The sequence below is a fragment of the Erithacus rubecula genome, assembly GCF_903797595.1.
Source record: "Erithacus rubecula genome assembly, chromosome: 2".
In the NCBI taxonomy this organism is placed as follows: Eukaryota; Metazoa; Chordata; class Aves; order Passeriformes; family Muscicapidae; genus Erithacus; species Erithacus rubecula.
Window position 1 is genome coordinate 29,138,934 of NC_136685.1, and position 13,597 is coordinate 29,152,530.

At 37.4% G+C, this 13,597-nt stretch overlaps 1 protein-coding gene across 4 annotated transcripts in view; it reads left to right on the top strand.

Moving 5' to 3' along the window:
• The window catches only part of KCNQ5 (potassium voltage-gated channel subfamily Q member 5), a 268,932-nt gene extending 255,611 nt beyond the window's left edge, over positions 1–13,321 (top strand). For 3 of the 4 annotated variants that reach the window (XM_079299139.1, XM_079299141.1, XM_079299142.1), the window contains 4 exons: positions 2,064–2,172; positions 9,894–10,025; positions 10,859–10,985; positions 11,330–13,203. In XM_079299139.1, the coding sequence (XP_079155265.1) occupies positions 2,064–2,172; positions 9,894–10,025; positions 10,859–10,985; positions 11,330–12,271 (1,310 nt within the window). In that variant the 3' untranslated portion in view covers positions 12,272–13,203. Of the gene's footprint in view, positions 1–2,063; positions 2,173–9,893; positions 10,026–10,858; positions 10,986–11,329 lie in introns of all 4 variants that reach the window. The other variant, XM_079299140.1, reaches the window with a different exon arrangement.
• The last annotated feature ends 276 nt before the right edge of the window (positions 13,322–13,597 follow it).

Genomic DNA, 13,597 nt, shown 5'->3' on the forward strand with positions numbered 1-13,597 from the left:
TTCAAACCTTAGAGAGTCACTGGAAATACCAGCAGCATAAAAAGCTCTGGTTTTAATACGGCACTTATAAATGAGCTGGGAGATTTCCACACTGGGAGAGGTAACTGGAGAGGCTGATCAGATGTGATATCTTGAAAGTCAGTGTTGTGGAATACTTAGCATGTCCTGAGGTGGTGCTTTAGGCAGTGTATATACCTATCAAACTAATTATAAAGTTTATTTTAGCTAATCACATTTCTGGCCAGGGATCCAAATGTTATTGAGGCAGGATGGGTGGAGAGATATATATTTTATCAATAAGATAAGCCAAGTCAGGAGCAAAGCTCATGAAAGAATGCAAGAAAAAAACACTCCTGGCATCATTGTAGTCATGACTTACAGTAATAGCATGGAAGGAGAAACTTCAAAGTTTTGTATGAAAATTTCACTTTTACAATTTAAAACTTAATTTTAAATGCTTGCGTTTGATTGTTTCATGTGGACTTAAACACTGGTTATAAGCCATCTTTCTTTATTAAGTTGATCTGTCAAATATGAATTTACCTGTTATTTAAAGCAACAGATGTTTCTCATAAATGTCGTATGAATTCAGCAATAGTAACCAAAAAAAAAAAAAAAAAAAAAAAAAAAAGAAAAGTTCCCAAGGGTAGGGGTAGTAAACTAGCCAGACTCATCAAAAAAAAAGAAAATTATATATGACTGAACATTAAATCTGTGAAGAAGAAAACAATGCATCAATATCAGTTCCTGAAGATTTTTATGCCCAGATGGCATCCCTATTAGATTTAGAAGGTACCATGACATTTTCAGGCACTTTTGAGTGACAAATAATATTTTTCATCTTTAATTAGCAGTCTTCCAGGAAAAAGAGTCTGAAAGAATGTCCTGTTTATCATTGGTGTTTGACTGTGCTTCAAATCTGCTTATAATTTAAATCCCTGAAATTATTTACTTGAAGTGTTTCTGAATGACTAAACCTGTTATTTTAAATAACAGCATTAATGTAGGCAGTAACCTAGGACTGGGAAGAAATCTCTATTACTGAGGGTTACTGAATCCCATCTTTTTTTCTCTGTTTCATGTCACTCATTTTACACTCTCTTCCTCATGAAGCAGAGACATTCACATGATCAAATACACTGATCTTGAGTGAAATTCTTCTGGGCCCTTGGACTTTATGTAGTTGAAGATTATTTGGGAGGAAAAGCACCTACCTCAAAGAATTTTCCTGTAGTTCAGATACCTTTGAAACCTAGATGATGTATGGGCATCAATGACCCTGACCTTCTTGTTCCATTTGCACTCCAGCACATTTTAAGCTTGTAAACCACTTGGTCATGCATCAGTACCTGTTTTGTTTATTTATTGAGGTACAATGGACATTTCTGAGATTTCTAGCTAATTCCCAGATGTCAAGTTTGCAGAGGTGGTGTTTAGGAAATGGTAAAGGATCCACATTTTTTTAGGTAAATAGATACAATAATTTGGCCAAAGTTCCTATGGCAAAGGAAGTCTGAAATACCTACATGGCTCTGAGGTTTAAGGCAGAAATTATTCATTCTTAGTAAAAAAGTATTTTGGTTTATTTTCACCTGTAATAAAGTGTTGGGTCATTCCACAGTCTGCTTATTAAATGAAATGGATCTTCTCCTTTGTCTTCAATGCTAGGTTGATCCATAGTGGTAAAACAGTAATAATAAAAATTTAACATCTTTTGATTCTGCCATTACATCTGTTAGTTCACTGGTTTCCCATACAACAGAGAATGTGATGAAAAACCATGGGACATCAGGAATAAACACGCTGATATTCAGCTATTAATTAGTTTGAAAAATATCAGGGCATTCTTCCTTTCTAATTTTTACTATTTACTCTGAAACTACCAAGGCTTTTTATGACACAAATAGACACACAAGTGCATCATATAGTTCATAAACTGATGGAGATCTGTCATGCTTGATATGTAGTCCTTCTTTTTCCAGAACCACTGTGCAGGCTGTTAGAAAACACTAAGGAAGTTATTTTTAAATTTCTCTTATTTAGTCTGCTCTTGCCTTTTGCAGCTGACACCAGTCTTGGAACAGATGATGTTTATGATGACAAAGGGTGCCAGTGTGATGTGTCCGTAGAAGATCTCACCCCTGCTCTTAAAACTGTCATTAGAGCTATCAGGTGAGTAGAAAATGCTGAATGAATAAACACTGGAGTTTTCTTCAGTTAGGATACTACTGAACTGCATGTCAATTCATAAAATGATATTAGTTAGTTGAACTTATTACATGGTTATATTTGTTACATAACTAATGCTAATATATTATGCTTCCTTACTATTTTAGTTAAATTAAAACATTTTCTCAGTTCTCTTATCAGCTTTTCAATATCTAAAAATGTTACATGATTTGACACAGAAAAGAGAGATGTTTTCCATGATATTTTATGTTATCCAAAATACGATGCAATTTTGCTGAATATGTATCACCTTGACTGGAAAAGTTATTTCCTTTAAAAATGTAGGGTTTTATTGCATTTCCATATTCCTGAGACTGTCATATGACTTTTATTGCAAATTTCTTCTGGTAAGAACAGAATAATTACATTTATTCAATTGTGCATAGCCTTGCCTACCACTATCTGGTAAACTAAATATAACCCAAATAATTTAAAACAAGTAGTCTCCAAGAAAGTAGCAAACTGCATTGAAACTTACAAAGTTACCTGCATTGAAAGTTTAAATGTGTCATTCACCCTCTTGAGACTGCCAGGGCTATTTATCTTCCAGAGTATTTTGAAGTATAAATCCTGAACTCCACGAAGTGTACAGCAACAAGCAAGGAGAGCTCAAGCATTCCCTGTCTGCTGGCAGCAAACCTCAGGTTATTTACCCCACTGTCTCTGCATCACAGTCACATCAGTTTCCAGCACCCTTCTTGGGTGCAGGGAGGTAGGCAGACAGGCAGCAGCCAAAAGGAATTTCTGCAAAAACCTATGGAAAGACAATGTTTTCCTGTACACAGAAACCCTTGCCTAAGTTTTCTCAGCATTATATGAAGAAAAAACTTATGCTTTTTATCACATAATTTCATGCAGTGATAACATATCAGCTACTTGTATTTCCTTCCCCTTTTCCATTGAGTAAAATTAAGACAGATAGTGAGTAAGGCTGTTTCTAAAACCTTCTACTAGCACAAACAATTTATAGATCATTTGCAGACATCTTTTCCTACCATTTGTCTAACCTGCCTGGAAACAACCTCCCAGGACAATTCAGATACTAGGCCTATGTCCACAGCCACTTCAACTGGCAACCCAAATGTCACTGCTGAAAACCATCTCTTGCTAGCAATGTTTCAGCAGGTGACAGAAATCATTTTTTCACAGTGGGCACCCACCCACAAAACAAGCCTATTCCCTCAAATGGAAAATGTTCTCATTAGGAACAGTCAGCATAATCCATTGACTTTGGTGTCAAAAATGCTTCTTTGTGATGCTGTGTTTTAAACAGATTGGATAACTCTTGGCTCCAGGTGCACCTTGCCACTTGTCCTGGCAAGGGATAATCATTCTTCATACTGTCAAATTCCTTAAGATTGAGTTCACATTTTAATATTAAATTAATGGAGCTCATTTTCTAAGGAGTCACTGGATTGTTCAATGGATCATCTACATTTTTGCTTGGTAGTCTTTGTCATTATCAGCTCAAATGGAAAGCAACCAAATGTGAAGGATATAGTTGGGAGACTTTCTCCACAGTATTATCCACAGAAATGTTTTAACAAGAAGAACAAAGGTGCAAGATTTGATTGTTTAAGACATGTACTATTTAAATGATGAGACTCAAATTTTTATATTATCTCCAACTTTCACTCTGCATGCCTGGCCTACTAGAAAAACAACTCAAGTCACCACTGAGGCTGAGAGTAAGAATCTCCACTTGCCATCAATTAGCCATGAATCTCCCCCATCTCCCTGCAAATTTTAGTGTTTTGCAAGATTACAAGAAACACATGCATCTTGTTTCAGAAACCTACATTTGTTTGACACCTGTAAAGCAGTAATATGCCATGATCCTGAGACTTCTGTATATGCTATACTTTAATCTCTCAAAATCAACAGACTGATAATTCAGTTCATCAGGTAGCTGATACACCTCTTTCTGATTATTCAGAGTATCTGTTACCACACTACGCTGGCATCTATGCAAACATCTGAAGAAGGATCTGAGACTCTATATAGTAACTGTAGAATTTCAAGATGATAACATCTGCCTATATGGAAACTTTGTGCCTCGTTTTGAAGCTTGTTTTTAGAAACAGCTTTGAATTGCAAAGGCAGTGAGGGAGGGTGAAGGCTGGTTTTCCTTTCATGCTGGTGTACAGAAGCAGGCAAAGGCAGAAGGCGCTTGCATAGTTTTATGACGCACTATGAAAAGACCCCAAATGTAAACACAGACAGTTGAATCCATTCTTGATACATCAACTTGAAAAATTGCTGTAAGGGAGGCTAATTATTTTTTCCTGCTTTGACCTGGGTACAGATTGTTTAACAAAGACACAAATGGCCCTTTTGTTTTAGGGGGAAATGAAATTAACAAAATTAATTCATGCCTGTGGGTTTACAGAGGTAGGTCCTCTCTCAGTTTTGGAATCATTTGGGGTGGGGCTTTTTTTCTGTGCAAGGAGCCTAAAGTATGCTGCTCACTCTCAGGTTGGACAGCCTTGTAATAAAAAAAGACAAAAACTGGTTTATTTATAATTTTTCATTTTGGTAATTTCAAAGTCTACTGTGTCAGTTTTGACCTTGTTTACTTACATTTTTTCCAGGACTACTTTATTCTTCAAAACAGCTTTCTAAGCAAACAAACTCCCAAAATTTCATCTTGTTATAGTAAACATTTTGGTCCTTTCCAAACAAGACAGGACTTTCATATAGTCCTACTAAAGACCCACCAAGCAAATCTGTCTGGTAATATGTCAAGCTCTCAATCTGCTCTCAAAGCCTCCTAAACTGAGTCCATGTGCTGCCTGTTCCATCCCCTCTTACTCCACAAGCTCTCTGTCAGGAAAGACCAACTGAGGGAGTAGGGAAAGTAAGGAAAAGCTGCTTGATGCATTTACACAGTGTTGGGTGAGTAGGGAACAGATGGGTAGAGTGGTGACATAAGGTGTGCACAACATGCCTTGGACCCAGTCAGGATCAGTCCTGCCCATCCACGGCCTCCAGCAGGGATCAGAGCAGTGCACAAAGCAGCCCTTGCTAGCAGTACACTGAGTCTGTGTGCCAGCAGGTTCTTCAGCACTACTCAACTGTACCCAGTCTTGTTGTGAACAAAAAGCCATTAATATCCTGCAGAGTTCCTGGAGACTAACAAAAAGCATTGCATTTTCCAGCTCTACTAGTTTACAATGATGAATGTGTATAAAAGAGACTAAAGGGAAGATTAGGATACCTTGTTTCGCTATATTGTGATATCTCTGATTATTTTCCACAGCAAGAAACACTCATTTCCATAATACTTTCCACATGGAAATGATGAAATTACTATTTATGGAATATAAAATGAGATTTGAGAAGCATAAATAAATATGCAATAGAAAATAATTGCAATGGCAGGAAGATGAACATACTGACCTAATAGGTCTTTTCTCTCTATAACTTTGGTGATTGCAAAGATATGTTTTCATTTGTTGCTAATGAAAAAAAAAAAAAACTGTAGCTAAATGTAATGAAACTTGAGAATTCTAGAGCTGATAAGCTGTATAGTTGAACAGTCATACATATTTAACAGACAAAGAAGGAAAATATAATTTACCATTTATGTTCAGTCTTTACTATGTCCCTGCAACACTTATAAAAGCCATTTTGAATCTGTTCAATGTTGTTTTTCAGAACCACTTCTTTATTTTAAATCCAAACACATTGTTTATTTTCTGTCAGATGGTCTTCAGAGCCTAGTCAAGGCTCTTACACATGTGTTTAGCTAGGACAGCAATGGGGGAAAATCATGTTTCTGGCTGCTAGGGGGTGAGTCAGGTCAAGACATGAGAGAGAAGGCAATTTTGACTCACTTGCCTCCCATGTAATAGAACTACATGTGTCTCAAGCACCTTTGTCTCTGTGTTGGATCCTGATTTCTTCTGCACATTACAGTTTTACCAGGAAGGAGGGATATTTGGCAAGGTAAGGGCAGAGAGACTGAGGCACCAGCACAGCTAGATCTCTATGCACCTGCTTTCCTGGTGTAGTAGGCGAGCAAACAACCTCTGGTTACCTCACCTGGCTATGGATAAAACAACCTACCTGTCTTTTAATACTCAAGGCAGTTACCATCTATGATTCTACCTGAATCCCAGAAGAATGAAGCTCTGTTTCTGCCTGAAATAATAATTACAAGACTGACAAGACACAGCTTTGAAAATAATGGCATGGGTATGACAGGGCTGCACAAAGGATTACAGATGTTCTGACCTGGTGCCAGTCTCAGGAAAGTACACTAAATAACAAGCAAAACAGCTTTTAATACTGGAAAGGGCAACACAAATGCAAATTAAAATGCAGTGAATGCCAGGGAAGATATGCAACATGCATGTACAGAAAACACTGATTTTAGAGCAATGCTGATCCTGCATCTGAGAACAGACACATGAAATGAGTGCTGCTTTTGGCTGCTATGGGTCAATAAAACAAAAGTTGGTATTAGACCTGTAACTTTCCACAAATTATCAGGGTACGTAAAGATTAGTGCGACCTGTGGATTAGACATTAATGTCTAAGACAAAGCACTTTTACATATTGGTCTGCTTCAACAGATGGGGTATTTTTTCCTGCTGTTCTCTGGGTGTATCACTGAAATCAGCTACTTTTTACGACTAATTCCCACCAGAACGCTGTCACGCATGTGGCTTGGGTGGGTTTACAACAGCGTATCGCCTGTCACATGGGACTGGAGATACAAAGTACCACTTGCTGGTGGCGTAGAGCGATTGGAAGGCTAAAGGAGTTTTTCAAACCGCGCGGCCTGCTCGGCGCTGCCCTCAGCGGCGCGGCCCGTGACGCGCCTCGCTCGCCCCCTGCTGGTGCGGCTGGGGCGGGCGCGCCGAGTGACCGCAAATAACCCCGCACGGCTGGCGCTCCTCCATCCCCCTCCTTGTACGGATAGCTTACGGCAAATGCCTCCGCTTTTACCCCCCAGGAACTCGCAGTCTGCGTAGCTGTACATAATCTATCAGGAGGGGTGTCCAACATAGGGAATCGTATAATGGCTCGGGTAAAAGTGACCGTAAGAACCATCTCGTCCCGACCACCCTGCTATGGGCAGGGTCGCCTCCCCTTGGTCGCTCCAAGGTCGTTTGGGTTTTGGGACAAGCTTATCCATCCAACCCGGCCTCGAACACTGCCAGAGATGGGGCATCCACAGCTTTCCTGGGTGATCTGTTCCAGAACCCTACCACCTGCACAGAAGAAAGTTCATTACACTGTGATTTCAAGATATAGGGAACCAAACTGACAGTAAATAACCACGGAGATTCAACCAAATTTAATAACTGCAAAGCAATTGCAAGGCTCCATCACTGAGAGAATGCAGTTTTTCTCTTTCTTAATTAACTTTCAGGCTTTTTAAATGACAGTGTTTTAATAGTTCAGTATTTTTTTGCAGCTTATGTAGAATTTTGTGTACTTGAAGAAAAAGAAGTAAGCCATATGGGTCTGTTCCAAACCCTGCTGAACTTAATTAAGATGGAATCACATGAGCTAATACCTAAACCAGAAATAGTACAGTTGCAGCTCACTGATACAGCTGTGATGCTTTCAATTTTGTTTGACTTCTGAACAATTATGAACAAACTGCCTTGATAAGCAAAATAAGTGTTATAAAGCTGCAAAGTAGTAATGAAGAGTTTTGTGCTAACTGATTAAGAAGCTTCCATGGTTGTTAATATAAATTAGTCTTCTGCCTCTTCCCTTGTAAAGTCACTCAGTTGTGGTAAATTCAGTTGTCTTCAATTATGCCAATAATCATCTGGCTCTTCTTTTCTAATAGAGTCTCCTGTTTTTACTTTATTAAATGCATGAAGTAAAACATTGTGACCACCAAAACATAATAATAATAACAACAAAACTATTATAGTGCTCGTATGTCAGCTGCATTATTCAATTTTTGTAACCTCAATAAAGAATTAGATTCAGAAGATTAGGTTGTCAAGGTCTTATAAACCAACATATTGGCATAATTTGACAGTTAAAAAGAATAATCTGCATCCCAGATTCATCACAGCTTCACAGGCTTCCAGATTACAAAAGCTACTGGTCTGTAGAACTAGCTGGTAATGCAAAAGAGGAAAGTTCACAATCTGATATACCTGAAAATGCATGGAGATCAGTCCTGAAGTGCCAATTTGTTGGACTGCTCTTAACAGGCCTTCTCAATTTTTAATTTCTATAATCAGAATCACATTTCAAATTGTTTACCAGCGATGATCACATTTTTAACTGAAAGTTACCAGAATGGGAAATATGAACAAGCTGAGAACAGTGAGAAAAGGCTGACATTATCTGTAAAATATTTATATATGAAACAAAAATCAGTAGAGGATCACTATATACCATCAATGCAATTCCACATACCTATTATAATAATGTCTGTCCTGACTACATGAAGTATGGCTTTTCTAAATTCCACTAAAACATTAATAATCTATTTTTATTAGAGAGTGGGAACAATGTTTTGGGTTTTATTATAATTTTTTGTCTTAAAGCTGCTAAATACATATCATAATAAACACAGGGGGAATATAGTATCACGAATATTGGAATTTGGGATAGCATACCAATTTACAGTCTCTGCTTTTTCAATTGCAATGGACAGCAAATATCAGCAGTTTGGCCCCAATGGGAATTCATAAGCTCTGCAGCACAGGCCAAAATGGCTAATCCTGATCCCTTGTTTTCTCTCCCAGTAATTACATAAACTAAGGAAAACTTCAGATTCTACTAGCTGATCAGGAAAATCATCCCACTGACATTTACTTACCAAATTTTTTTTTATTGCTTAAAATTTACTATTCGATATCAAGCTTTCCATTCTAAGAGCTACTCAGGAGACATCATGTTCATGTCACATTTCAGAGAAAATTGTGCAAGACTCACATAAAAACATATATGCCATTCACCCATTTTAGACATTTACTGTTATCTAAAACCTTACTATTCTACAGTAAAGTTCAAGGAAAAACTCATGAATGCTAATTAAGCAATAATTCCTATGTATTCTAGTTGGGAACAAACAAGAAAACTTTTCTTCAGCCTCCAAAACTTGATCTTAAGTCAGCCAAATAAGTTGAAAACAAATATTTAGGCTTAAATGCTAATTAAAAATAAAAACTGGTGAAAAATTAATTGTCTGCTTTTTTTTTCCACAAAGAGGAGAGCAAGGAACTTAAAAGTAACACCAGAACAAGAATACTGTTGTTTAAGTTTGTGAAATCAATTCATTAAAGAAATCTTTCCTGTAACAAGAACAGAAGTATCTTATGCACAAATATAGCTGACATGATATTTCACTCAAGTCAGTGAAAATAACTTCAGGTTTAAGTCAGGCGTGTACTTCAGTATCTTTCATATCAAGTACCTAGCATAAAAAAGTCAAACAGGTATATGCTGATACACTAAACATGCTCTGCAGTCTTTAAAACAGTGTCACCTGATCTCTCAAACAATTCAAAGACATAGCTACAGTGCATTTGTAATTAATAAAACAACCACGTGAAAGTTTACCTGCACTAGCTGTATTGAAAATATGTTCCATTTAAAAATGAGCTATCAAATTTTGTCAGTGAAATATACCTATGGTTCCACAACTGTTGAAAATTAACCAATAAAATGCTTTTTCCCCACAGAATTATGAAGTTTCATGTTGCAAAGAGAAAGTTTAAGGAAACTCTTCGCCCATATGATGTCAAAGATGTCATTGAACAGTATTCAGCAGGTCATCTAGATATGTTATGCAGGATTAAGAGTCTTCAGTCACGGTAAGGAAAGAATTAGTTAAATTCTGCATAAGTATCTAATGCCATTTGCTGCATAAAGTATATATAGCAGAGTTTAACATTTCTATGTTACGCAACCTCTCTTTCTGTGAACACGGCTGATCCAGAAATTGAATTGTGGGCAAAACCAAACAAAAAAAGATGTATCCAAATTTTTTTCAGAAAATGGTAGTCTGAACAATAGAAAAGGTAATATTTTATCTGTAAAGTCCATTTGTAAACAAGAACTTTAGTCAAATGGTGAAGAAGTCATTGATATCTGCCTCTTTCCCATCCAGTACTTCCTCTTTTCACATAAAAGAAATTGAGAACTCCTGGTAATGTAGCATTTATATAGGTTTTATGTCCAAGATTCCCAGCAGCAGTAATTAAAAAATATAAAGCAAACAGCATTACATCGTATTAATCATTGTCAGAGAAGGTTAGGGATTTCTGCTTCAAACTGACAATTCTCCCAGGAGTGGATGTTGTTAGGATGGGAGAGCTGGGAGCAGCACTGGTATGTCTGTTTCTCCATAACACCGAGGGGCTGGAGAGGCCCCCTCCCCTTTCCCCATTTCAGCAAGTCTAACCCTGGCTTTCCCAGATGATGGTTAATTTCTGGCTCCTGGTTAGTGACAACAAAAAAGAAAAGCAGCCTAATATGCTTAAAAATTACTCCCCCTTTTTTTTTCTTGTTCATTTCCCTTAATTAATAAAATTATGTTTGTTTTCTTCCTTGATTGCTTTCCTGAAGTACTGTGACTTTTTATAGCAAACACTTCCATATCTATGCCAGTTCCAGGAATGGCAACAGCTTTTGGTTTCTCTTACAGCGTTGACCAAATTCTTGGGAAAGGACAAATCACAGCAGATAAAAGAAGCAGAGAAAAGAATCCTGCAGAGCATGAGACAACAGATGACGTCAGTATGTTAGGACGGGTAGTCAAAGTGGAGAAACAGGTAGAGTGATTATCTGTGTTAATTTGTCTTGCTTTATTGCTCATGCCTTTTCTGTGCTTTATTGCCAGTTTCAAAAGCTGAACAGGTAAAATTTTTTGTAATATCTGCTTCATTTATAAGTTGAAATAAAAATTACATTAATTGTATTACCTTAACCTTTTCTCCCCTTTTCTCAGCTTGCTTATTAAAAATGTGCATGGCTTCTGGCATTCTTTTGCCAAGGGCCAATAGCACAATCAAACTACTCCATTTTTCTCTTCAGCAGTTACATTTTCCCTTTTCTTGGCTTTCAGATATTTTAAATTAGTATTTGGCACTAATGTTGACCTTTTCCTCTCGTACAGGTACAATCCATTGAGTCAAAACTGGACTGTCTATTAGATATTTATCAACAAGTTTTGCGAAAAGGATCTGCATCCGCGCTCACTTTGGCTTCATTTCAAATGCCAGCTTTTGAGTGTGAGCAGACTTCTGATTATCAGAGTCCATCAGACAGCAAAGATTTGTCTAATTCTGCACAACTTAGTGGATGTGTATCCAGATCAGCTAGTGCCAATCTGCCTCGTGGCCTACAGCTTATACTGACACCAAATGAATTTAGCACTCAGGCTTACTATGCTTTTAGTCCAGCTATGCATAGTCAAGCAACACAAGTGCCAAATGATGGACCTGCAACAGTTAATAATGCATCAAACCAAATAAACCAGACAACTAAGCCAGCAACTCCGACAACATTACAAATACCACCTTTCTCATCGATGAAGCATATCAATAGGCCTGAGCCCATTCATATTATTCCTGTAACCACACAGGAAAATATTTCTAATGTCACCGCTTGCCTTGTTGCATCAAAGGATAATGGACAAGTTGCACAGTCCAGTGCAACAAAGGATCTCACATGGAGAAAAAGCCTGGATACAGAAGGGGAACCTTTGCTCTCAGTTAAACCTGTGGTGCAAATGGATTTAGGAAAATCTTTATCTGTACAAAACCTTATACAGTCAACAGAAGAACTGAATATACAGATTGCTGGCAGTGACTCCAGTGGTTCCAGAGGTAGCCAAGATGTATACTCCAAATGGAGGGAGTCAAAATTATTTATAACAGATGAAGAGTTGGAGACAGAGGCAGGGACAGAGACTACTGAAGCCATCTCGCGCCCGTTAGTGGAAACAACTCTCTCTGCTGACTCTCTAAGGACTGGAATATCAAGATCATCTCAAAACATCTGCAAGCCAGGGGATGGTACAGAAGCACTCAATCTGCTCCACGTCAAACTCAAATAACTTCTGGCTTTCTTCATTGGCTGGGTCCTTCCTCTAGTCATACATATCACAGCATGAACTGTTTTGAAAACCTTTTCAATAAGATAAAATCACAAAAATCAGGATGAATCTGCAAAGCAGTTGAATGAGCCCATATTTCCTAGCTGCATGAAAATGCATGTCTTAGCAATGGCTAACATCCAAATTTACACCTACAGTACAGCAGCCTTTCATGTAGTACAGTAGGTTTAAATAATGAGTTGCCTACAAAGCTAATGCTGCAGGATGTATCAGAAAACAAAAATTTGAGAATTTAGACCTTGTGCTGTTTCTACGGGGCAGAAGTAAAAATCTTAAGGTTTAAAGCACTTTGCTTCTGAACTAATTAATTATATATATATATATATAATGTCCTGATTTAGATGATAGTTTACGTTTACAACAAAAAGATTATCTACAGCTGCTAGCAAGGTACCAAGGAAATGAGTAACATGGGGTTAGAAATGGCTGCCAGTGGCAAGATACACACATTAACTCATCAGCAATCAGTTATTTTTAACTCTGAAGAACAGTATGTTTATGATTTTTGGTTTGATTTAGTGCTGTGACAGAAGTACCTGACACACCACTGTCATATTATTCTTTATAACAAGAATTATTTTGTTACAAAAGGTTTGTATTTTAAGGATTGAGTCTGGAATAATAAGTGGATAATGTGGGTGACTGCACTGAAAATTCAAGGGAATCTCTCCTTCTTCCAGTCTCATTGAGAAGCTGACTTGTGAATCTGAACCATTCTGGCAGCAGTAGGTGAGGGAAGGAAGCAGGTGCTGCCCTTATTGTAGAAGCAATATTTCCTTCTTGTGAAAATTTTGGCAGTTTTCCATGCAGTCCCAACCTGATACTGCAACAGCACTTTCATAAGGCTGGGCAAAAATGGAAAATGAGGAAATTAAACAGGACATATTAGGAAGGAGAAAGACAATACAATAATGAGAAAATAAATAAATAGTAATATGGATATAGATGGCAGGAAGGGAAATCATCCTAGAAAATAAAACAAGAAAGTTACTTTTTTTTTCACAGATATTGAATGCTATTAAAAAAAAAAAAAAAAAAAAAAAAAAAAAAGAAAAAAGCCATGCAGGCAATTGGAAATAGAAGTAGAGAAAACTTTAACTAAATAAATAAATAACTTAGGCAGGAGCTTGTTGCTTTTTTAATAAAAGGGGAAGAGGAGAGAGGGAAAATGGTCACATTATTGTAGCTCAACACCATGTCCCAACTACAGTCATTTCTTGTGAACTTTCCAACACAGGACTCTCAGACCCCTTCCTGCTAAAACCC